This window comes from Brassica napus, chromosome C8 (assembly GCF_020379485.1).
Source record: "Brassica napus cultivar Da-Ae chromosome C8, Da-Ae, whole genome shotgun sequence".
NCBI lineage: Eukaryota > Viridiplantae > Streptophyta > Magnoliopsida > Brassicales > Brassicaceae > Brassica > Brassica napus.
Window position 1 is genome coordinate 15,058,998 of NC_063451.1, and position 24,236 is coordinate 15,083,233.

At 37.5% G+C, this 24,236-nt stretch overlaps 3 protein-coding genes across 3 annotated transcripts; all 3 read left to right on the plus strand.

Moving 5' to 3' along the window:
- Nucleotides 1-1,148: 1,148 nt before the first annotated feature.
- LOC106378553 (glutathione S-transferase T3-like) lies at nucleotides 1,149-2,409 on the plus strand. Its single transcript, XM_013818663.1, has 4 exons — nucleotides 1,149-1,522; nucleotides 1,565-1,960; nucleotides 2,233-2,299; nucleotides 2,401-2,409. Exons 1-4 carry the CDS (start codon nucleotides 1,149-1,151, stop codon nucleotides 2,407-2,409), a joined length of 846 nt encoding a protein of 281 aa, XP_013674117.1.
- A 3,682-nt stretch (nucleotides 2,410-6,091) lies between these two features.
- On the plus strand, nucleotides 6,092-16,612 carry LOC106381953 (probable transcription factor KAN2). Its single transcript, XM_013821889.3, has 6 exons — nucleotides 6,092-7,177; nucleotides 7,308-7,384; nucleotides 8,692-8,737; nucleotides 8,851-8,995; nucleotides 15,521-15,581; nucleotides 16,369-16,612. The coding sequence occupies exons 1-6, from the start codon at nucleotides 6,514-6,516 to the stop codon at nucleotides 16,483-16,485; spliced, it is 1,110 nt and encodes a 369-aa protein (XP_013677343.1). The 5' UTR covers nucleotides 6,092-6,513; the 3' UTR covers nucleotides 16,486-16,612.
- Nucleotides 16,613-19,662: 3,050 nt separating this feature from the next.
- Nucleotides 19,663-20,628, plus strand: LOC106378552. Its single transcript, XM_013818662.2, has one exon. The coding sequence runs from the start codon at nucleotides 19,663-19,665 to the stop codon at nucleotides 20,626-20,628; it is 966 nt and encodes a 321-aa protein (XP_013674116.2).
- The last annotated feature ends 3,608 nt before the right edge of the window (nucleotides 20,629-24,236 follow it).

The following is a 24,236-nucleotide window of genomic DNA, read 5'->3' on the forward strand; positions in this document are numbered from 1 at the left end:
ACCGTCTCGTCTTCTCTCTTTCTCTCTTGGCGACACCGAAGGCGAAACAATGATCTCTCGACGACGATGATATCTCCGACTCATCGAATCTGTATCGGTGAAATCGTCGCCTCTCTCTATGTGGTCGACATATCCACTTCTCCATCGGTCTCCTTGACGATTCCGCCCCTCTCTCTCTCTCTCTCTATCGGTCTCGTCGTCGAATCCGCGTCTCCTTGTCTCTCTTCGACGATTCCACCTCCCTCTCGATCTCCTCGACGACTCCGCGTATCTCTCGCTCTCCACGACGGCTCACTCCACCTTTCTCTCCGGCCCGTGGCTATCATCGACGAAATCAAACCGAAATCAAAAGCTAAGTTTTTCCCTTTTACGTCTCAATCATTTGTTGTTTTATTGATTCGTTTGTTGTGATGCATGCGTGTCTTGTGTTTGTTTATGTCTGATGATTCAACTCGGTTATCTCTGTCTTTGTTTGTTAATCATTCAATTGTTTATGTCTCTGTCTGTGTTTATATCTATCACTTTATAATTATTCATGCGTCTCAGCGTTGCTTGTGTTTGTTTGTGTCTCAATATATCAATCGGGACTGTTGGATAGTTTATGTCTACTGATTCAAGATATGATGTCTCAGTATTTGTTTCTTAATCTTTCTTGTGTCTTAATCGTTCTAGTGTTGATTCTGTTTATTGCGTTTCCTTTTCAGATGGTCCGTAAAGAGACATGAAGTTTCTTCAAAGAAGAGGTCTGTGGTTTGGATGGATGCAGACGCAATGGCTATTTGAGGTTAGTTATTTGATTGCCTTAACTCTGAATTGATTGTGAATCTGAACTGGAATTATTTGATTGCCAATCTGGTTATATAGAAATTAGGTAGATAGCAGTTAGTTAGAAATGAAATGAGTTAGATAAATCTCTGACCGATAGTGTGATAAATGAGGTAGATAGCAATGAATGTTAGCTAAATTTGAAGTGTGATTAAAGAGTTAGCTAAATGTCAAGTCCAATGTGGTTGTGGGTGTGATCAAAGCGTTAAACGCTTCTCTCTTCTATTAAACAGGGTCGTTCTTCTCTCTTTCTCTATCAAACTCGCTTTCCTTTCTATTAAACACAATTCTTCTTTCATCTCTCTTCTTAGAAAAATTCTGATATGGATTCCAATCTGTATATGAATTTAAATTTTGTTGATCTTCTTCAAAGTCAACAAGATTTTGGCGTCGGCTCGGAATCATCCCCTATTCCTTTATTTGGGACGCAAGCAACCGAAAGTTCAAACTTCGAACCAGAGAGTCCTGTGGAGAGTAAAGCAAGACGCATGTGGACTCCAACAGATGACAATGTTCTCATCAGCTCATGGTTAAACACCAGTAAAGACCCTATCATAGGGAATGAACAACGGAATGATGCTTTCTGGAAAAAGATAGCAGCCTACTACTCGGCTAGTCCTAAAATCGCTGACTGTGACAGAAGAGGGGCATCACAGTGTAAGAATAGGTGGCACAAAATCAACGAAGCAGTGGGCAAGTTTTGTGGAGCTTTTTAAGCAGCGACCCGTTCTAAAACCAGTGGGAAAAGCGAGACTGATGTTCTCAAACATGCCCACGAAATCTTCTTCAACAACTACAAAAAGAAGTTCACATTAGAACATGCTTGGAAAGAGCTTAGACATGACCAAAAGTGGTGTGATCTTTCTTCGCCTTGCTCTCAAGGAGATTCCAAAAGGAAGAAGCTTGATGACGGTTCGCACTCAGGGTGCTCTGTAGCTGATGAAGTAGCGACTCGACCCCTTGGTGTTAAGGCTGCAAAAGCCCGTGGGAAGAAACCAATTGTTGAGGGGAAAGACGTTGGTGAGCTTCAGAAAATGTTGGTTACGAAGGAGAAGATGTCCAAGATGAAGCTTCTGGACAGGCTCATGGCTAAACAAAAACCTCTAGATGATGATGAAGTAGCTCTGAAGAATAAGTTAATTAATGAGTTGTTGCTGTCTAATTAGGTGTTGTGATTGTTAATTAATTATGTTTGGTTCTCGGATTTGAAAGCTCTGTTAAAGAGCTTAAGTTTTAACTTTAATTATCGGATTTGAAAGCTCTGTGAAGAGCTTTATTTTTCACTGTAATGATATCTCTTGTTTGTTCTCCTGTTCTTGATGATATAAAATATTTAAGTTCTCCTTTTCTTGTTGAGTTATATTTACAGTTCTTGTTAATGATATATCTTGTTTCTTTGTCTTGTAGAGACGTCTTGATCAGGATACTTGTACTGAAGCGTGCTTGGACTGAAGGGAGTCACGGACCATGTCTTGTATGTGTTTGTATGTGTCTTGTATGTGCAGTGTCAAGAGACATGTCTTGTGTTTTGTAGTCGATGTCTTGTATGTGTTTGTATGTGTCTTGTATGTGCAGTATTTGTAGTCGATGTGTTTTTATGTGTCACGGACTAGTTATAACATCAAACTCATCTTCTATTTATAACATCAAACTCATCTTCTCTTTATATCAAGCTTCTCTCTTGAAACATATACAACGAACTCTTCTTCTCTTCTTTACAACAAAAAACTCTTCTTCTCTTCTTAACAACAACAAACTCTTCTTCTCTTCTTATCAATTTTTTCTCTTTTTATAAACACCAAAACCATCTTTATATTTTTTTTTCTCTTTTTATGAACACCAAAACCATCTTTATATTTTTTTTTCTCTTTTTATAAACACCAAAACCATCTTTATATTTTTTTTTCTCTTTTTATGAACACCAAAACCATCTTTATATTTTTTTTCTCTTTTTATGAACACCAAAACCATCTTTATATTTTTTTTTCTTAAACCCATCTCTTTTAATCACTTTATATGGCTTCTTCTTCTCATGATGATGCGTTTGATGATGTATTTGATGATGTATTTGATGAGTTCTATGATCAACATTTTGATCAAGCATTTGAGAATTTGACCATTCGTCGTGATCAAGAAGAACGAAGAAAGAAAAGAAAAAAACGAGCGTATATCGAAAGACATCGTGAGGAACGGCATATTCGTTTATGGAATGATTATTTCAGTGATACTCCAACGTATCCAGAAAATTTCTTCCGACGGCGTTGTAGAATGAACAAGTCATTGTTTATGCGCATTGTTGACCGTCTCTCCAACGAAATTCAATACTTTCAACAAACGCGAGATGGTCTCGGAAGGATCAGTCTCTCTCCCCTTAAAAAGTGTACTGCAGCCATTCGTGTCTTAGCATATGGTTCTGCGGCTGATGCGGTTGACGAATACCTCCGGCTCGGTGAAACAACAACTCGGTTATGCGTGGAAAATTTTGTGGAAGGAATTATATGTTTGTTCGGCGATGAGTACCTAAGAAGACCAACACCGACTGATCTTCAACGTCTACTTCATGTTGGAGAGTATCGTGGATTTCCCGGGATGATAGGAAGCATCGACTGTATGCATTGGGAGTGGAAGAATTGTCCCACAGCTTGGAAAGGGCAATATGCTCGTGGTTCGGGTAAACCAACAATCGTTTTAGAAGCGGTTGCTTCGTATGATCTCTGGATATGGCATGCATTTTTTGGACCTCCAGGTACCTTAAATGATATCAATGTTCTTGATCGCTCACCTGTTTTTGATGACATAATAAAAGGTCAAGCTCCTCCAGTCACTTTCTCTGTCAATGGAAGAGAGTATCATATGGCTTACTATCTCACCGATGGGATCTATCCAAATTGGGTGACTTTTATCCAATCTATTCCACAACCACAAGGGCCGAAAGCTGTTTTATTTGCTCAATCTCAAGAAGCTGTCCGAAAAGATGTCGAGCGTGCTTTTGGAGTCTTGCAAGCTCGCTTCGCCATTGTCAAAATCCAGCGATGTTTTGGGATAAAGTCAAAATTGGGAAGATTATGAGAGCATGTATCATACTACATAATATGATAGTAGAAAACGAACGAGATGGATACACTCTATTTAATGTTGCAGAGTTCCAACAAGTAGAAGACAACGGAACTTCACAAGTCGATCTCGGTTTTTTCACAGGAAATGCCTACAAATATCGCCAATATGATGCATTCTCGACATAGAATTTGTGATGAACCAACGCATCACCAACTGAAAGCTGATTTGGTTGAACATATATGGCATAAATTCGGATCTGATGAAGACGACAACTGATGAAGCTTCGTTCCAATTATTCTTCTTTATTTTACTAATATTTTTTTTATATTTTATTTTCATTCTATGTTTAATAATTTTATCAATAAATTTTAAGTTAAATAAAATAATGTTTAATTTTTTTTTAAACCCTAAAATTAGAACCTTGCAATGGACACACATATTTGAAGGTCTCTTATCTTAATGTCACTTTTCCAACTTGATAATATTTAAAAAATAATTAGCACTCCTAAGTGGGTATCAAGGATAATGGTGCTCTAATTTTAAATATATTAAATTAAACAATCAATAATACATAAGATTGATAGGTTTGCACCAAAAATAAAAGACTAAAAATTATACCCGTAGAGTTAATTAGTAATGGTTATCGATCGTACACCATCGTTCATTCTGACATTAACTATAGCAGTTGCCGAGAAGAAGTCATGTACAGGGGTAACTGGGGATGCTGAATTGATTTGAACACTAATCTTATAAAAATGGTTTTTTTTTCAAAAATTATGTAGTAAGAAATTTAATCATTAATGTATAATTTATAAATGAAAGGGGAAAAACATAGTTCGGCGAGAAGAGCGATTATCATGTGAAAGAGAGTCAAACAAGATATAATGAGCGAACTTTGTATTGTTCCTTGTTTTCCTTTTTCTCACTCTCTCTTTTCATCTTTTTCTTTGTTCTTCATTTTCTTTTGTAATTTAAACCTTTATTAATTGATTTTATGCTTCTTTTTGGAATGATTTTAGGGTTTATAAAAAGGAGAAATCTACCTTGGGTTTCAGTTAAAAGCAATGCATAGAGACCGTGTGGGATGTTACAAGATAACCATTCCAAAGTTTTTACCTTTCTATTCTTCATCATGTGATGAATATTTTTGTTAATCTTTAGAAAAGACATTTGAAGGAACAAAAAATATAAGTTATAACTTTAACTGCCATCGCTAGTATATTCTATTAAAACTAAAGTACAAAATAATATTTATCTATTTTTAATTGATTTCTTACATCTTCTTCTTTCATTTTTAACTAATCTACACCACTTTATTTATTGTTTTTTTCAAATAATCCGACTTCGTTTATCACAGAATACAAAATAGAACTTACCTATTTTTAATGTTTTTATTAGATCTTTTACATTTTTTCACTCTTTCTAATTACTTCATTAATTATATTTACCATAATAATTTGACAACATTTACTTTACGTGTTAACCAAAATAATTTCACAAGTTGAATAAAATTGATTCATTCATGACAAGAATTCAACCGGTTAATAAAAGTTTTTATTTGTTTACAGAATCAGTTAGACATGGGCATCCAGGTACTCGTTCAGGTACGGAATTTTTGGGTTTAAAATTAAACATTGTTCGGATATTATAAATTTTTGGACGTGGTTCGGACTCGGATTCTTCCGAATCCGGATAAATTTGTAAGAACCTAAAAATATCCAAATAGTTTATGTGTTTAGAAATGTCATCAAATAACTTATTAAAACGTAAAATTAATACATGCATATGCGTGCGGATCAAACTCTATATTTTTCTATTATAACACAATCCAAGAACCATATTCTTGTTTCATTTGATAAATCCATTAATTATATTTTTGATAGCAAAAAAAACTCCAACACAATCCATTAATTATATGACCGATATTTTTAAATTATTCCATTTACTAATAGATTGGTTTTAGGTAATAACAAAAAAAAACAGAGGAGTGGAAAAAAAAAAGAGAAAAAGGTAGAATTAAATCAAGAAAAGAATAATAAAATGGTTTGAACCAAAAATAAAAGATTTTATTTTCTTCTCTAAATAAAAGAAAAGAGTGCAGAGAAAAGAGAAAGAAGAAATCATTATTTATCTTTGATCAAAAAAAAAGAAAGCATTATTTATCATTTAATCTTTTATTTAAGAAAAAATCGATTTTCTTTTATCATTTGCTTTTTTTCTCCTTTCTTAACCTAAGTTCCTCTAGCCTCCCTTGTCCACACAAACACATTCTCTCTCATCTCTCTCACACACACTCAAGTATCATTTTCCCGCATATGCTTCACATCTTCACACAAAAGAAACAACCATTCACAACATACTACCTTGTCATTTATTTTTCTCTCCCTCTCTCAATATCTCAAAAATCTCTGCAAAAAACAACTTTCTTAACAAAACCCATAAATCTCCTCGAATCATCATTTCCCTCTTCTTTTTCATCCCTACCCTCATAAAAAGGGCTAGTATCCTTTTTCCTTGTCCTGATTCAAGAAACAAGAACTAGGGTTTTTATATCTGAAAGGCAACCAAAGAATCTCTATAAAAAAAAGAAGAAGACGGACAAGAGTAAGAAGAAGTTAAAAGCTCTCATCCATGGAGCTTTTTCCTGCTCAGCCAGATTTATCCTTACAAATTAGTCCTCCAAATAGCAAACCATCATCGACGTGGCAGAGAAGAAGATCAACAACAGATCAAGAAGATCATGAGGAACTTGATTTAGGGTTCTGGAGAAGAGCTCTTGATTCAAGAACATCTTCTCTCGTCTCTAATTCCAGTTCAAAAAAAACTAATAATCATCATTATCCACTCGAAGACCTCTCGCTCTCTAACAACTCCCATCCTCATAATCATCACCAACAACATCATCATCCACACCTTCTCCCTATTTGCAACGGCTCTAATATCTTGACCTCTTTCCAGTTTCAGACACAACAACACTTACAAGGTTTCGTTGCTCATGACCTTAATACTCACTTAAGACCAATAAGAGGAATCCCTCTATACCAAAACACTCCTCCACATCATCATCACCGGCCGCCGCCGTTTTTCCCTTTCGATACGTCGTCCCTCGTTCCCTCTTCTTCGCCGGCTCCCAACGGAAACAACAACAATAATCATCAACATCATACAATGAACAGAGCGAGATTCATGCCGAGATTCCCAGCTAAACGAAGCATGAGAGCTCCTCGGATGCGATGGACGACCACTCTCCATGCCCGTTTCGTTCACGCCGTTGAATTACTCGGTGGCCATGAAAGTATGTTCCTTTATCTCTTTTCATTTCTTAATTATACAATTTTTCTTGATGAATCGTTTGATGGTTTCTTAATAATTTTGTTAAAAAAAAAAGGTTTCTTAGTAATTTACATGAATCCAATGTTAATTAGGAGCAACACCAAAATCAGTTCTTGAGCTTATGGATGTCAAAGATCTCACCTTGGCTCATGTTAAGTCCCATTTACAGGTAAAATTTCTTTCACTAAAAGAATCATTCTCTGATGATTGTTGTATATACATATATATTCATCTGTATGTATAAGTATATATATGTAAAACTAATTGTAGGTATATAATTAGTTTATAGTACTGTAATAAACTTCTCGGGTATCAATGCATTTGACTCGGTGACTTCCTTAAATCAGAGTTTCACTCGAGTCAGAACAGATCGAATCTTGTTTTCTTCTGATCCTTCCTTTTTTATTCTTATCTTAATTAAATCAGATTTTTCTCACCAAAATAATGCAACCGTTGGATGATTTCAGACAAAAGAAAATGAATATAAACATTCATGCATTTCAAAAATCTATTTTTCTCTGCTCCAATAAGTCTTTAGAGACGATAGACAAGACGATTTTTACTAGTTTAAATTTTATTTCGTCTTGAAAGAATAAATTTGTTCTGTTTACAACTTACACTACAAGTAAACCAAAAAATTACTCAATATTACTCTTACTGACACCCATATAATGGAAAGGTGGAGAGAGAAATAGAGATGTAGAACGTACGTAGTACGTAATTGTGCTGATAAATTTAATAAAAATAATTTGACCCCAAAAAAAACTCCTAAAGAACTTCAAGAAAAACATTAGTACTTGTGGTTACTTATTATTCATTCTTTTATTGGGTTATAAACCAAAAATTTAAACTTTATTTCTACATAATCATATGGTTTTCTACTTTTGTTCATTAGGGATTATTACCCAATTAAATGAATATTTGTTTTCTTGGGAAAGAAAATAGTACTATAATAAGTAAACAGAAAACTCGGAATGGAGAGTACAAGAACACCATCATTTCTCTATGATGAAATGGTTTTGGTCTTACATAGACAGTCACAGATTCACAATGAGAGAGAGAGAATGATTATTTAACTTAACCATGGTTCCGTTTCTCCAAATGGGCTTTGTTTTAACCATGGTTAGACACATTAATTCATGCATGGGTACATGAAAATCGCAAACTTCATTGATAATGTCAATTAATGCTTCTGTGGCTTAACAGTTCTATATTTTTTTCTTTCAATTTTTTTATCTTCCAATGCGTCTGTACATATGTGTGTATATATGTTCTATATTTTGATATTTATTCGTACTATTCAACTGTGTCGGAACACACCAGTACAATGGTCTCCTTTCTTTGGTCTCTTCTTCCATTGCCATATAATTCGATCCGTGCATCTATCTACGGAGACTCGTAGGAATAGACTTAGTTCGAAATTTTAATATACTATGTAGAAGCTTTTTATTTTATTTTCGATGTTTTTGGTATCAGATGTACAGAACAGTGAAGTCAACCGATAAAGCAGCAGTTTTTTCAGGTTAGTGTTAGAGAAATAATTTAGATCATCATGGAGTGTAATTATGGGAGTAAGAGAATTCGATAATTAAAATCTGATTCTAATATAAACCCTAACTTTTTAATGTGATTCAGGACAATCTGATGTCTATGAAAATGGATCTTCAGGAGAAAATAACTCAGACGATTGGATGTTCGATATGAATAGAAAATCTAGAGATAGCGATGAGCTGACGAATCCTCTGGAGAAATCAAACGCACTATGGATCAATCCTTCCGGGTACGTATACATATAGGTGTATCTATACACATTCGTGTCTAGGTATTTTTTGATTCCATTGTTCTATAATATGTGGAATCTCGGCTAAGCATGCACACGATATAATAAGAGTAGCACTTGAAACATAGTTAAGTGTTGCAGTTTGGTTTGTGTTTCTGTCTTGTCTCTTTCTCAGCCACACACCCAATGGATCGAGTTGAGACAAAACACATGATGGGTTAATCATCTCTCTCTCTCTCTCTTTTTTTTTTTTTTTTTTTTTTGATAAAATGTGAATTTATACAAAAAGGAAACGTTTTTACAACAGCTCACAGCTCGGCGAAGCTAAAAAGTTACAAAAGACCCCAAAAAAAAAGTGGAAAAAAGTCTAAAGTAACTCGGAGGAAGCAGCTTGCTTCAGAATCATAAGCTCTTAGTCATATCTAAACCAGATGGATAGCATAGTCTGGAATCTTTTCCTGTCCATGCGAGCGAGAGCGATGTCCCTTACGCATCTATCTAGCTGTTTGAACACAACCGAGTGGGGTAGCGGGTTCCCAGCATGTAATCTTGAGTTCCTTTCCCTCCATATCAGATAAACTATGGCCTGAGTAGCAATATGCTTGATGTTGAAAAGTCGTTTTCCCCTTGCAGCCTGTAACCAATGGATCAAAGCTGACCAGTTTCGCATCCGCGTACGAGGCTCTCCCAGCTTCATAAACAACTTGCTCCAAATATTTTTGCTGTACTCGCACTCCAGGAACAGATGCTCTCTTGATTCAGAGAACCGGTTTCACAGAACGCATGTGTCAGGAACATCAATGCCCCAAGTGACAAGTCTCTGTCTGACAGGAAGCCTATCCAGATGAGCCACCCAGAAAGTAAAGGCATGCTTGGGAATGCAACCTTTAAACCAAACAGAACGAGTCCATGAGAGTTTGGGAAACTTTTGACGAAGATGCTCCCAAGTTAACCCAGAAGAGAAGCCCGGGGACGTAGAGCCTGGAACGACCCAAGAGAAAACATCAGGACCTTGAGCTAGGTTGGGAAGAGGGTGAGCAATCATACTGTCGCGGGCTTCTGCAACTCTCCGATGTCTAACACGGTGGGAAGGAACCCTCCAACCTAAAGCAGTGCAGGCATCAGCGACATTGCTAGTTATGGGAATTCCCATCATAAGAGGACCCTCCTGGCCAACAAAAGAAAGCAGCGGACCTATGGGCAGCCAGTGATCAAACCAGAACGTAGCAGTAGCCCCATTTCGCATGGAGCATCTCAAGAACTTCTGAGCTAGGGGGCGCAGGGAGGTAAGGCTTTTCTAGATCCAGGAGCTAGTAGCCGTTAAATTGCTGGTGCGCTCCAGAAGCTGTGATCTTTTAGATTATGCTTTTTCATCCTGGCAACCCACAGGGAGTCAGAGTTGGAGAAAAGAAGCCAGATAAGTTTCAGGTTAAGGGTTTTATTCCAGAGGCTGAAGTTTCTTAGTCCCAAACCGCCTTCTTCCTTAGGCTGGCAGACAGTGCTCCAAGCAACTTTCACTCCATGTTTCTTTGCAATATCACCAGACCACATGAAGTGATTGCACATACCTTCAATCTGCTTGATACAAGCTTTGGCAGCATGAAGGCGGAGATCCAAAAGTTGACAGTACTGCAGATAACCGAAGATATTAACTGTAACCTGCCAGCAAAAGTCAAGGCTTTCGTTGTCCAGTGGTTGAATCTATTAGATATTGCATCCAATAGAGGAGAATACTCAGATTTCCGTAGCTTCCTGTGGGTAAGAGGGAGCCCTAAATACCGAAAAGGGAAGGATCCCTGAGTGAAACCAAAGGCCGCAAGGCTTTCTTGTTCCTCAGCATCTGTTCCAGCTGTGTACAACGCAGATTTTTCTCTGTTCATTTCTAGACCTGAGAGCCGGTGGAAGGTTTCCAGAGTTGAGCTGAGCTCATTTAAAGAATTGTGGGAGCCATCAAAGAAAACCATCACATCATCAGCAAAAGCTAGATGAGAAATCTTGGGATCTTGCCCCTTAGGGTGATATCCAATGCTTCCATCTTCGAATTTCCGTTCAAGAAGTCTCCCGAACACCTCCATTGCCATGATGAACAGATAAGGTGAGATCGGATCCCTCTGTCTCACGCCCTGCTCCCCTTTAAAGAAGCCACATAGATCTCCGTTGACATTGATTGAGAAGCTGGTGGTAGTTATACACTGCTGAATCCAATTGATGAAGGTGGAAGGAAACTGAGCTGCTTGCAGAACTTGTATAATGAAGTCCCACCGTAGAGAATCGAAAGCTTTCCGAAGATCTACTTTAAGAACCCCCCGGCTGGATACATTTTTCTGGTTGAAACTTCTGAACCATTTCCGTGGCCAGCAAGACATTCTCAATAAGCAGACGCCCTTTGACAAAAGCTGATTGATGAGGAGATACCATGGAGGGAAGAATAATCTCTAGCCGCTTTGCAATAATCTTAGAGATTATCTTGTATAAGACATTGCGGAGAGATATAGGCCTAAACTCAGAGATCTTGTCGGCATTTACCTTCTTAGGGATAAGGGTGATAATAGTACAGTTCCATTGCTTGAGCATCTGTCCATTGCAGAAGAACTCTTGAACATCCTGAGTTATCTCTGGCCCAGTGATATCCCAAGTTGCTTTCAGAAATTCTGCATTATATCCGTCAGGCCCCGGAGCCTTATGGACAGGAAGAGCAAAGACCGTTTCTTTTATCTCTGCAGCAGAGACCTCAGCAATCAGCATGCTTTGCATCTCAGGTGTGCAACGGAAAGCACTAAGAGAACCAATAAGATCACGGTCTGGTTCTGTAAGGGGAGTGGACTCCTTTCCCAACAGATCTTTAAAAAACGCAACACAATGTTCCTCAATCTCAGATCTGTTGTCGATTCTACGACCATCACTGCCAATAAGGAAGTGAATTTGGTTGCCTGATCTTCGTGCTGTTACCATTTTAAAGTAGAACGCTGTGTTACTATCTCCATATTTCAACCATTGGATTCTTGATCTCTGGCAGAAGAACTTCTCCTCAGCAAGAGCTAGAGTCATCCATCGAGAGTGCGCCTCTTTTTCTAATGCAGCCAGAGTAGCTGATGGGTTGGAGAGGAAGTTCTGCTGGCTCTCGGAAAGAGCTAGAGCCGCATCGCTGTTCCTGGAATATAGTTTGTCCGCCAGAAATCCTCTATAATACCCAGGAAATTCTCGTTGTCCAGGAGGAAGTTCGAGAATTTGAAAGGTCTACGCTTCTTTATCAACTGACCTCCAAGTTGGATGCAAGTAAGACAGTGATCAGAGAATTCCGGCTCCTTAAACTCGCTGTAAGATAGGGGGAAAGCCATCAGCCAGTTATCATTAACAAGGAGACGATCAAGCTTTCTCGCTATAGGGTTAGCTTCTTGCTTGTTCCACCAAGTATAATGATGACCATGGAATGAGAGGTCAGAGAGCTGAGCTGATTGTAGACACATCCTGAACTCTTCCATACCACCAGAGATCCTAGTGCCACCAGTTGATGAATCTTCAGGGTTAAGAGGTTGATTAAAATCTCCAAGAATCATCCAAGGCTTGTCAGAGATAACTGAGTTACTAGAGAGATGCACCAAGTCGGACCACAGATCTCTTCTTCCACTGCGACAATTCACCGCATAGACAAAGGATACCACAAACTCCGTATCAACAAGAGGCAATTTAACCAGACACGTGATCATTTGACTCGATTTCTGAAGGACGGAGACACTCACTTGAGGCACCCAAACAACCCAAATCCTTCCAAGCTCTGCGAATTCATAGTTTGCAACCGCATTCCATCCAGGGAAAGTAGACTGAATGAACTTCTGACTTCTGACTGCTTTGACCCGTGTTTCATTTAAACTACCAAAAAAACAATTATTTCGCCGAAAACATTTCCTAAAACTTCTTCGCCGAACTGATTTATTGAAGCCTCTAACGTTCCAACAGAAAGACACTATCATAAGGATTTAAGAGGAGGGGGGGCGAGTGCCCCGAGGTAGTTTCTTCTTCTTGCTTGAGCTAGCCTTCTTTTGTTGCTGTAACAAGAGTTTTCGTGTCTTTTTTGAAACAACAGTAGTATACTCGCCCTCCTCCTTCGATGAAGACATCTCCTCAGAAGAGTACTCTGAAGTATCTGGTTCTGAAGAGGCGGTATCCTCTGATGATGAGGATGAGGACGAGGAGGGTTGCTGTTGCTTCCCTATATCAGCATCATCCTTCTGATCATCCACCGTGGGAACTTTAGAGGTCTGGTCCTTATTCTCCTTCAGTTTATCAAGACCAATGTCGATCTCAAGTGTCCCTGTTAGATCAAGAATTGGAGCAAAGACAGCTTTTTCGGCTCTTTTCCGCTTTTGCTTCTTCTTCTTCTTATTGGTAGTGACCTGATCAGACTTGGATGGGTTTGGTCTTCTGCGGGGACAAGCACTGATCTCATGACCCGTGGATTTACATATCGTACAGGTGATTGGAGCAGTTGGGCACCGTTTGATGGAATGACCCACCTCTTGGCAGTGTGTGCATATCGGAGGAAGCCATTGACTTGTCACCAAAACTCGTTGGATATGGCCAGATTGGAAGCGGACATTTACCGCTTCGGGAAGAGGCTTTGAGGGGTCAACAATGGTGTAGACTCTTGCCACTTCCAGGTTAGTCATACTAGCAGTTGCTGGATGAAGAACTATCGGATCACCAACAAGACCAGCGATGTGTTCCAATCCTTCCTCGTTATAGAAGTGAGGCGGAACACCGTGGAAATCAACCCAAACCGGGGCTGCAGTGAGTTCAGGGGTCTCAGGTTGGAGTCCCGGCTCCCACTTCACAACGAACATTGCTTGGTTCTCAATGTGCCACATGCCCTGATCTAGGACCTTCTTTCTTGTGATAGGACACGGGATTTTGATGAGGAACGACCTTTCAGAGAGCTTCGACACAATGATGTTCTTCAGCCTGTTGCTCCAAATCCCGTTCACAATGGCATGGAGGACCCCCGGAGATGGTGCTCTGCCGTTAAACTGAGCAATGATGAAATTTTCCCAGCGGTGTTGATTTTTGGTGATGACGGAGTTTGGGATCTCGACGCAGGCTTCACCTGAATCAAGGAAAAAGGCTTCCCCTTTCTTCGTCATCTTTTAAGAAGAGCCATACGCAACATCTCGCCAGAGAGGTTTCTTCCCGACAGGAGCTGGAGTACCTTCCTTAGCTGTAGGGACTGAGACGGCAGGAGTAACGGCCCCAGCAAGGCCACCTGAAGCCGGAGAGACAAGTTTCGAGCTTGATTGCGAATCGGAGCTACGGCGGCCACTCAGATTCGAGGAATCAGCGGACGGAGGAGGGTTTCTGGAGGGAGGGGATTTAGAGGAAGCGGTGGAAGCAGCGGGGATGGGAGGGGTCAAAGAAAGGGGCTGGAACTGGGTACGCTTTTTCTTGGCCATGGGTTACAGAGGAGCGTCGGAGGCCAGGGCCAACGCCGGAGAAGCAGGTGGGGAAGGGGGGTCGAAACCCTAGAGATCGCACTTGGAATCGCCTAGGAGAGCAAAACGGTGCGTTTAAAGCTGGTGTTTATTTTTTTTCTCTCTCTCTCTCTCTCTCTCTCTCTCTCTCTCTCTCTCTCTCTCTCTCTCTCTCTCTCTCTCTCTCTCTCTCTCTCTCTCTCTCTCTCTCTCTCTCTCTCTCTCTCTCTCTCTCTCTCTCTCTCACACACACACACACACACACACACCATAAATATAAATATATAAGAGTCTGCACAGGGGTACATTTGAGTTTAATTCAAAGTCATTTCTTGAATTTTGACTACTTAGCAAAATGATAGTAATCATGAATAAGGCCAATGGGTTGACAAAACCAGAATGATTCATAACATGAAAATCATAGTCAAAACTAGCGATGGCTGTTAAAGTGACCAGTTGTTCAAACATTCATAATAAGAACGCTTATTTTGTTCAACAATTAATAATCACTGCAAAAACTTTAAATATAGCATTCTCAATTAGGTAAACTAACGATTTCTTAGAATGGTTAGTGTACACGTGAACTTATGGGCAAACACATGGGTTGGATGAAAATATTGATTTATCAACTTTTTACTAAAATAAAGAAAAAAATCAGAATATATAACAATTAGGTAAACTAATGATTTCTTAGAATGGTTAGTGTACACGTGAACTTATGGGCAAACACATGTGTTGGATGAAAATATTGATTTATCAACTTTATACTAAAATAAAGAAAAAAAATCAGAATATATAACATAGTTCTATATTTTGTTTACGTTAAACATACATCCATGCCAGTCGACAGAGATAAAAACAACTTTGTTATTGGTAAAAGAAAACCGTTTTTTTTTTCTTTTGTCCTGTAATTTCTGAATTCTTATCTTCCTTTTCACTTTTCTGATCCTCTTTTTGCTTATTTCTTTGATTATTTTATTCATTTCCCTAAAGAGAATATCATATATATATATATATATTTTATTTATATCTCACATTACTAAGCTTTTGTTGGCTTTTGCAGAGAGGCACGTTTGCATGGGAAGCTAATCGATAATGTTGCAGAAATTATGCTACCTTCCGAGGTACGATACATCTCTTTCTGTAAATATAACTATGTATACATGAATATGAGTGTATATATATGTATATATTGTTCTAATCTCACATGAATATGAGTGTGTATATATGTATATATTGTTCTAATCTCAGTTTCATTTATGCATTGTCGATTTTTATTTTCATTGCTAAGTCACCGAAAACCTCAAAAGGGGTGCGACAAAAGGGCTTTATTAAAGCTTACTTTAGGAAATTTCAAAAGCGAATGGCATTTTCGTTATTTAGACATTATTCATAGGAAAATAAAGAAAACCTACCGTCGACAGTGACCATGGTGAGTTTTTCTTGTTTTGACCTTTCACATGCACATATTGTGACTTGTAAAAGCTTACGCCCTGGGGTGCGGTCAACTAAGCCAATACGGGTAAAAGAAAAACCATGCCAGCTAGGCAGCTACCGTTGAATAATGTGAATATATCATTTTCAAATACTAGTACTTAAGACAATAAGTAGGCTTAGCTTAGATCTTAGTGCTAATGACATATGTATAATACAATTATTCTATCTATCAAGACTTAAATAAAAATATAGATAATACCGTTGGGGAGAATTATTACTATGGTGAAAGTATATGTTGAATGAGCCTTACATATACCTTTCTAGCTCCCTTTGTCGGTAGTTAAGTTTATGTCCATGATCATCAACATTCACATACTTATCATACATATTCATGTATAAAATGCAAACAATTAATTAATCAGACTTTATAGCAAATCGAGCTAATTGTTTTTGTTTGGGGTTTTAATTAAACAGAAGGAATTAGGTGGAAAATGTTCAAGTTATGGGAGGATATCATCAGAGGATATGAGCTCATTAAGCATCTCTGGAACAAGCCCCTTCAAGCCTAATCTTGAGTTTACTTTGGGTTGATCTCACTAAACTTACTGTCGTAGCTAACTAGTAATTTTTAGTATTAAGTGACTTCTATTTTGGCTAACTACAAGTTTCGATATTCATATCGTCTGAACAAGTTTTATTTTAAGCTAAAATGTCAATATCTCTCGGAAAGTTAAAAACTAGATTCGTTTCTATCTCTATTGAGAAGAACTAGTGAAAGAATCGAGTACATAGGCACATTAATGTTATTTTTTTTTTGAACGTTTATAATTTTATTTATATTTAACAATCTGCTGTTAAGTGATGGAAATGTAACTAATTTATACTATTAAATTAAAGGAGAATCCCTATTAAAATTATGCCCTTATATAGTTTGTATAGATATCTACAATGCCATGCCATTTCCATTTTTATAATATTTTAAATTATTTTCGCCAACTATATATTCACCTAATCATAAATGAGACTTTTTAGACTAATCACATTGCAGCCATTCTTTAATTTTAGCTTACCAAAATTAATTAAACATTTGGTACAACTTATTTCTTTATCCACGACTATTATTACTCTTTCTATTTTTATTAAATAATGTGGAAAAAGTAGAAGGCAGTAATGAAGTTAAAGTTCTTAAAACAACATATCATCAGAAACTACAACACTTTGTAGATGATGGTATCATATTCGATAATTGGATTAGAGGATCATGAAAAATATTTTAAACATCATACTCTTATATTTTTTTAATAAATATTCACATCATATCTTAACAACTTTACACCATGAAAACGTTGAACATCCCCATGAATTAAGCAATGAATTTACAAATTTGAACTATGCATGGCATTTAACAAAATTGGTTAGACTTATTCATCAAAAAAATCTACTTCAAAATTTTGGAGAGTTTATTCAAGTTACTATTTTGTTATGACATATATCATCTAAATAGAAGATATTCTGTGTTTTTCAGGTATATATCCTCACATATATAATTTAAAAATATATGTTCCATTTTTTTTTCATTTCTTTGATTAAAATATTTTTTTTAAAATATAAGACAGGGTTGAACGATGGATTATCACATTTTAGTTTTAAATTATTTAATATCGAACGGGTTAAGTAAACAGATTACAAAAAACAAATTATTCCTTTTGATTTTGATATTATATTATATATAAACATACTATATCTATGAAATATTATATCAAAATATATGATATCTATAAAATATTATAAATTAACATAATATATATTAAACGTACAAGTAATTTATGTTAGAACATAACATATAAAACTAAAATATTAAAATTTATGGTAAAATTATTTAATATATGTGAGAACATAACATATATAACTGTAAGAATATTTTTCTAATTCTTTTTTTTTTAAGAATATATAACTGTAAGAATATATGTGAGAACATAACATATATAACTGTAAGAAAATACTAGAAAATATAATATAAAATATAAATACACGTTTTATTTAAAAATTACAATTAAATGTGATTTTTTTTTGTTTTCACATTCAGTTTTTAATTAAGTAACTTTTATAGCAAATTAGTAATCATGATAAAATATAAGATAATAAATAATTAAAATGATTATTTTAAAGTTCATTTTCAAATTACATCCAAATAATTTTGGTTCTTTTTATCACAATTTTCTTTTGGTGACATAGTATCAGATCCTGGATTAATAACATTTTTTTGATATCTTAACAATTTTTTAACTATTAGTTTTTTATTATATCTAAACATGTTTATATACGAGTCACCGGGTTTATCAGTAAAACCGAAGGTTTAAAACTGATATGACAATATTGATTTCATCTAATTTAAATAATCCAGTTAAAAATAATGAACACGTTAAGTGCTTGTTGAAAGATAAATAGGGATTACAATAAGTCAAAATAAATAATCAAAAAAATTAAAATACAATTACATAAATATAAGTTTTCTATTTATGTGTTCAAAGAAATATAAATTATGCATATTGAAAGATAAAAATATATAAAACATGTATATTTTATATGTGTACTTAATGTATATTTTATATGTGTACTTTAAAGCACGTGTCAAAATCTAGTTACTATAATAAAGAAGAAGAATAGAGAAAGAGAAATACATAAAAGAGAAATAAACCATTAGACAAAAAAACGACATAAAAGAGAAGAAAAAAGAAGCGACAAGGTTTAAAGAGAGCTAAAAGAGGACCTGAAGGAAAATAAATCAAACAAATTAAAGAGAACCGGTAAAGTTTATGAAAAGAATATATACAGTTTTCTACCAATAAATGTAAATTTTATTTTGTTAAGAACAATTGGGTATGAATTATGTTTAATATATGATTAATGATTACCTTTATAATTGCCCTTAAGAATATAGAATGGGTATAAAGCATAGGAACTCTTGTCACCATATGCTTTTCGCAAAGATAATTAACTTGTACAATAAAGCAAAGAATATCTCTTTATTCTCTTAAAAAGAGAATTCCAAAGTATTATTGTTGTGGTTTGTTTCTTGAAATACTCTGTTTTGGACAAGTTTCTTGAAATACTTATGTAGGTATATAAAATATATCACTAAAGTTCATTGAATATATCACTGGGAAAAGAAGTAAAAGAGCAAAAATAGAATAATTTTATGCATGAGGTAGATTCCCACCTAAGAGTATATAGTTCATTGCTTTCACTTAGGATGTGTTTGATGTTTCCTTACTCGTCAACACTGAAGCACATATATCCAGTGGAAGAATAAAAATTGATCCCCTCCGACAGTCAAAGTGACCAGTTGTAAAAAACACACAGAATAAACGTCACGAAACAAAAAACCCTAGGGAGGCGACCAAGGAGGCGGCTACTTAGATCGAGAATTTCCTCTAGATTTTCGATCTCCTTCTGATTCTTACGTCCATTGACGTAGTGATCAGCTCGTGATCTATCTCTTCGACGACTCTGGTGGTTTCTTCGACGACTCTGGTGGTTCTCAAAAGGTTGTTTCTATAACACTCTACCCTGTTTTCTCAAACCGCCTTTCAACCCGATACGATCTGATCCTTTGAGTGGTTCCCTTGGACCCGATCTGGTCTCTAACGTAAGCGTGGAAAGGTACAGTATTGTGGTTCCCTTGGACCCAATACGATCTGATCTTTTGGTTTCTCCGGGTGCTCTGTTTCCAACAAGAACAAAGGATCTTCAGTCTCAGATTAAAGCATGGGATCTTCTGTGCGTTTTCAATCTGCTCATATGGCAGACATCAAAGGAAAGGGCATAATGTACGAGGATGATGATGAGCCAATTCAAATCGTTGAGTTAGAGGACTTTCATGTCATAACTGAGTTTCGACTCTTGCTAATGGGGAAAATACTGAACCCAAAGAAGCAGAATGTTGAGAAGCTGATTCAATACATGATAAACAAGTGGGGTATGGAGGATCGTGTTACCGCAAATGATCTCGGCAATGGAAAATTTATTTTCAACTTCACAAGCGAGGAGGATATCAAGGAAGTTCTCCGACAGGGTCCTTTCCATTACAACTACTGTATGTTTGTGTTGGTGAGGTGGGACCTTATTGTACACGATGATTATCCCTGGATTCAGATAACAGGCTTGCCTTTGCACCTGTGGAATGTTGATAACTTAAAAAGAATTGGAGGCCGTCTTGGTCACGTTGATACCATAGAACTTGAGGAGGGGAGGATATTGATCGATATTGATACGAGAAGGCCTCTCAAGTTCACTAGGAAGGTAACAATTGGTGATAAGGAGGTAACAATTCAAATCGCATACGATCTTCTATTCAAGCATTGCTCAACATGTGGAATGTTAACACATGAGAAAGAGTATTGCCCTTTGGTAAAGGAGGAGCCTCGGGTTCAACTACCATCGGAACGAGCTGGTGTGTTTGCACGTGTTCAAGTACCGCATGGACATTATGATCGCCAGCCTCTGCTGAGGAATCAAAGCCTTCGCGATCGGGAGCATGATCGTCAGGTTGATGTCTTACACTCTCGACAGACTGCTGTCTCAAGAACTCGCGAAAATAGGGACAGATACCAGAGGACGCATGTGAACCAGTACAGAGGCCTCAACAACAGTAAGCATGATTCACACTCTGACAGGATCATTATAGCTCGCGATGAGAGGCCAAGAAGCAATCGTTATGGAAAAGGCGAGTGAGGGGTCAGGCTCCATGGATGTTGTTCCCTACAAACATATGGCAACCAACAAGCCTCTCTCGATCATTGAGGATAGAACTTATCGGAGTGAGGGTCATAGGAATGGAGGAGAGCGCAGCGGTAAGAGATTGGCCAGTGCCATTGTCACTCCATCCTTCCATGGAGGATAATGTTACGGTTCGAAGTAATTAATCTGACTCGATCTCTAACATTTTCTCCGCAAGGCTCAGCAAATGTGACAGATAATGATCAAATGATCGGTGCCTTAAACGATATGGACATGGTGGAACCATACGAAGGCGCCATGATGGAGTGTGATGATCATGCTGATGATCTATTGGGTGAGGACCTCATGGATTTGGAGGATAAGGTGCAGTCTTCTGTTATGGCTGAATCATCTCGAACTAAGGCGAGTACCAAGGAATCGAAACGATCGAAGCGTGGTACGAAATTGAGTGCTCCTTTGGGCATACAGACAAAGAAATTGAGTGCTCCTTTGGTGACCCTTTGAGGTAAAGAACGACTCGCATAGCTGCTGCCCAATGTCCTTCACGTGGCGTCTTCATCAACTGAGACAAGAGATGAATGGCATAACAAAGTTCAGGATGAGTGATAGAGATGTAAATGAGACGGCCCACTAGACGTCGATACGTCTTTGGATCAGCCAAAACCGAATGTCATCTTTCGCAAGTTAATGATTCTGCTCAATCGGTGTGCTGACTGGCTTAGCACCAAGAAGACCAGTGTCAGAGATAATATCGAGCGAGTATTTTTCTTTGAGAAAGAAACATTCCTTCTGTAGCTCGAGCAACTTCAATACCAAGAAAGTATATTAACTTTCCAAGATCTTTCATACGAAAGTGATCTCCCAAGTATGCTTTGAATTTTTTTTTACTTGGACAAGTCATTGCTTGCAATAACCAAATCATCCACATAGACTAATACTCACCTCAATATCACCCTTCATATATGTGAACAGAGAATAGTCAGAATATGACTGAACAACCCCAAACTGAATGAGAGCTTTAGAAAGCTTAGAAAACCAGCACCTCGGGGCATGTCTAAGTCCATAAATCGACTTTCGGAGTCTACAAACTTTCGTCTTATCAGGATGCGAGAATCCTGGAGGTAATCGCATATAAACTTCTTCTTCTAGATCACCATGAAGGAATGCATTAGAAGCATTCATTTGATGAACTTGCCACTTCTTTGCCACAGCTATACGAAGCAAGCAACGAACGGTAGTCATTTCCATTTGCTATTAGCTTGACTTATGACATCGTATAGTGTCGTATTTGTTATACTTGATCTTGTAAACCCATTGAGAATTGATCAGAGTTTTACCAGGCGGAAGCGATGCAATATCCCAAGTACCTTGGTCCTCATGAGCTTCAATCTCAAGTTACATAGAGTCACGCCACACGCGTTTTTGAACAGCTTCAGAATAGCGTTTGGGAACAACGTCTGAAGTAACTGCTGCAAGAAATGCTCGATGCGATGGTGAGAAGTTAAGATCAGACACATAAGCATCAAGAGGATAAGGTTGTCGTACCTTAGACTGTTTTCAAGGACGACGATGTGGAGAAGCTTGGAACGAGATGGGTGTCTTTAGTGCACTTAGCATTATAATTCACATAGTCTTTAAATTTGGTTGGTGGTGCTCTTGTACGTTGTTCTCTTCCAAGGAGCTCAAGTTCAGGCTGAACTTCAGGAACGACTAGAGATGTAAATAGAGAGGTCTGATCAACTTCCGCAGCTGCAGGTTCAACTTGCGCAGCTGTAGGTTCAACTTGCTCAACTGTAGGTTAGACTTGTGAAACTGTAGGTTCAACTTGCGCAACTGTAGGTTCAACAGTCGGAGCCTCAGACGTGAATACATTCTCATCCTCATTGCTCCCCCTTTTGACCGTTGGAGCTATTAACTCAGCGTTCCAATCTGAATCATGCGTCTCGATTGCTGGCTCCGTACCGGGAGCTGTAAGAGACGAACTTGAAGAAGCAGCGTAGGGAAACTCAACTTCATTAAACACGACGTCCCTAGATATAATGAAATCTTCTTTATCCAGATCAAAAACCTTCCATCCTTTCTGGCCAGAAGGATAACCAACAAACACACAACGACGACTGCGAGTACCAAACTTATCTTTATCTCTAGACCAAAGGTGTGTATAACAAAGACTCCCAAACACTCGAAGGGACTCATATGACGGATTATCTCCATACAAAACTTCGTAAGGTGAAGCACCACGCAGAACACTTGACGGAGTGCGATTAATAAGATGTGCAACAGTCATGATAGCTTCTTTATCTCACTCAAATTACCCTAAGGAGTGAATTACTCTCTCAAATAAGAGGTTCAGTTGTAGCACTTAGGGATCAAATTCAATGGGAGCTAGGGAACCTAATAAATCTAATCAGAGTGATTAAGCAAGGTTGATTATGACTAAATGTAAATAGCAGGTTTGTGAGCAAGGCAGTTGCTCGATTGATTTGATTGGGGTTTTTGGTGCTTTAGATGAAATTGCTAGACTTAGGGCTTGTATTAAGGCATTCAAGATTATAATCCTACAGATGCCTAATAAGTTGTATGCATGATATTATAGTGCTCAACACTTATAAACAAACCGATCGGCTCTCGCTTTCTAGGTTTGTTTAATGACCAGATATAAGTGTTGATCGATGATTCTATAGGAATATCGATCGATACACTTGTTGAACCATCGATCGATTATTAGATTGGAATATCGATCGACGCGTTTAGTCAAGCTTTACGAGCGGGTTGAATTGTGCTCACTAGGCTTCCTAGATCAGCTCTTGCCTTACTCTAGCCATCCTAGCTCAATTAGGATGGATTCAGGGTGAGATGCAAGTGATGACTTGAGTCTACAACTCCTAGATCAAGTTCGAGCTAGCTAAACTAGAAACAGACTTTAATGACAATCCTAATGATGAATATCACAACTTAGCAATCTATAGTTGGGGCTAATCCCTCATAACTTATTTAAACCCTAAACCTAACAAGAGAACTACTCAGACATGGCTAAGCAATTCATAACATAAATTAGGTATAAAAATTGCATAGATAAATAGATAGATTACAATGGTGTTCCAATCATGAATCTCTTTGGATCTTCTCTCCAATCCACTAAAAATCCTAGAAAACCTTTGTTGTGAAAATAAAAAAACAAGAAAGTACACTTTGCCTCTAACATGTTGGCAAGCTATATATAATTAGGTTTAAACTAGTTAGGGATAATCTTGTAAATTGCTTAAGTCTTGGGCTCTATGTCGGCTAGAACCAAACGGGCTTCTGCGCGCTTCGCCGTCGATCGATGTCACAGGGTGTGCATCGATCGATTATTGTCTCTGAATGTCGACCAATGGTCTTGCTCGATGGTCAGCTCGGATGCTTTCTCCAAATATCTCCAAAATGCTCCAAAATCACCAATTTCTTCCAAAGCCCTCCTGATCCTATAAATATACTAAATGAACTCTAGAATATAATAATAAGTTATTAAAACACTTATAAACCATGGCTAAAAGTGGGTAAAATACATGGCCTATCAACTCCCCCAGACTTACCCTTTTGATTGTCCTCAAGCAAAGCAT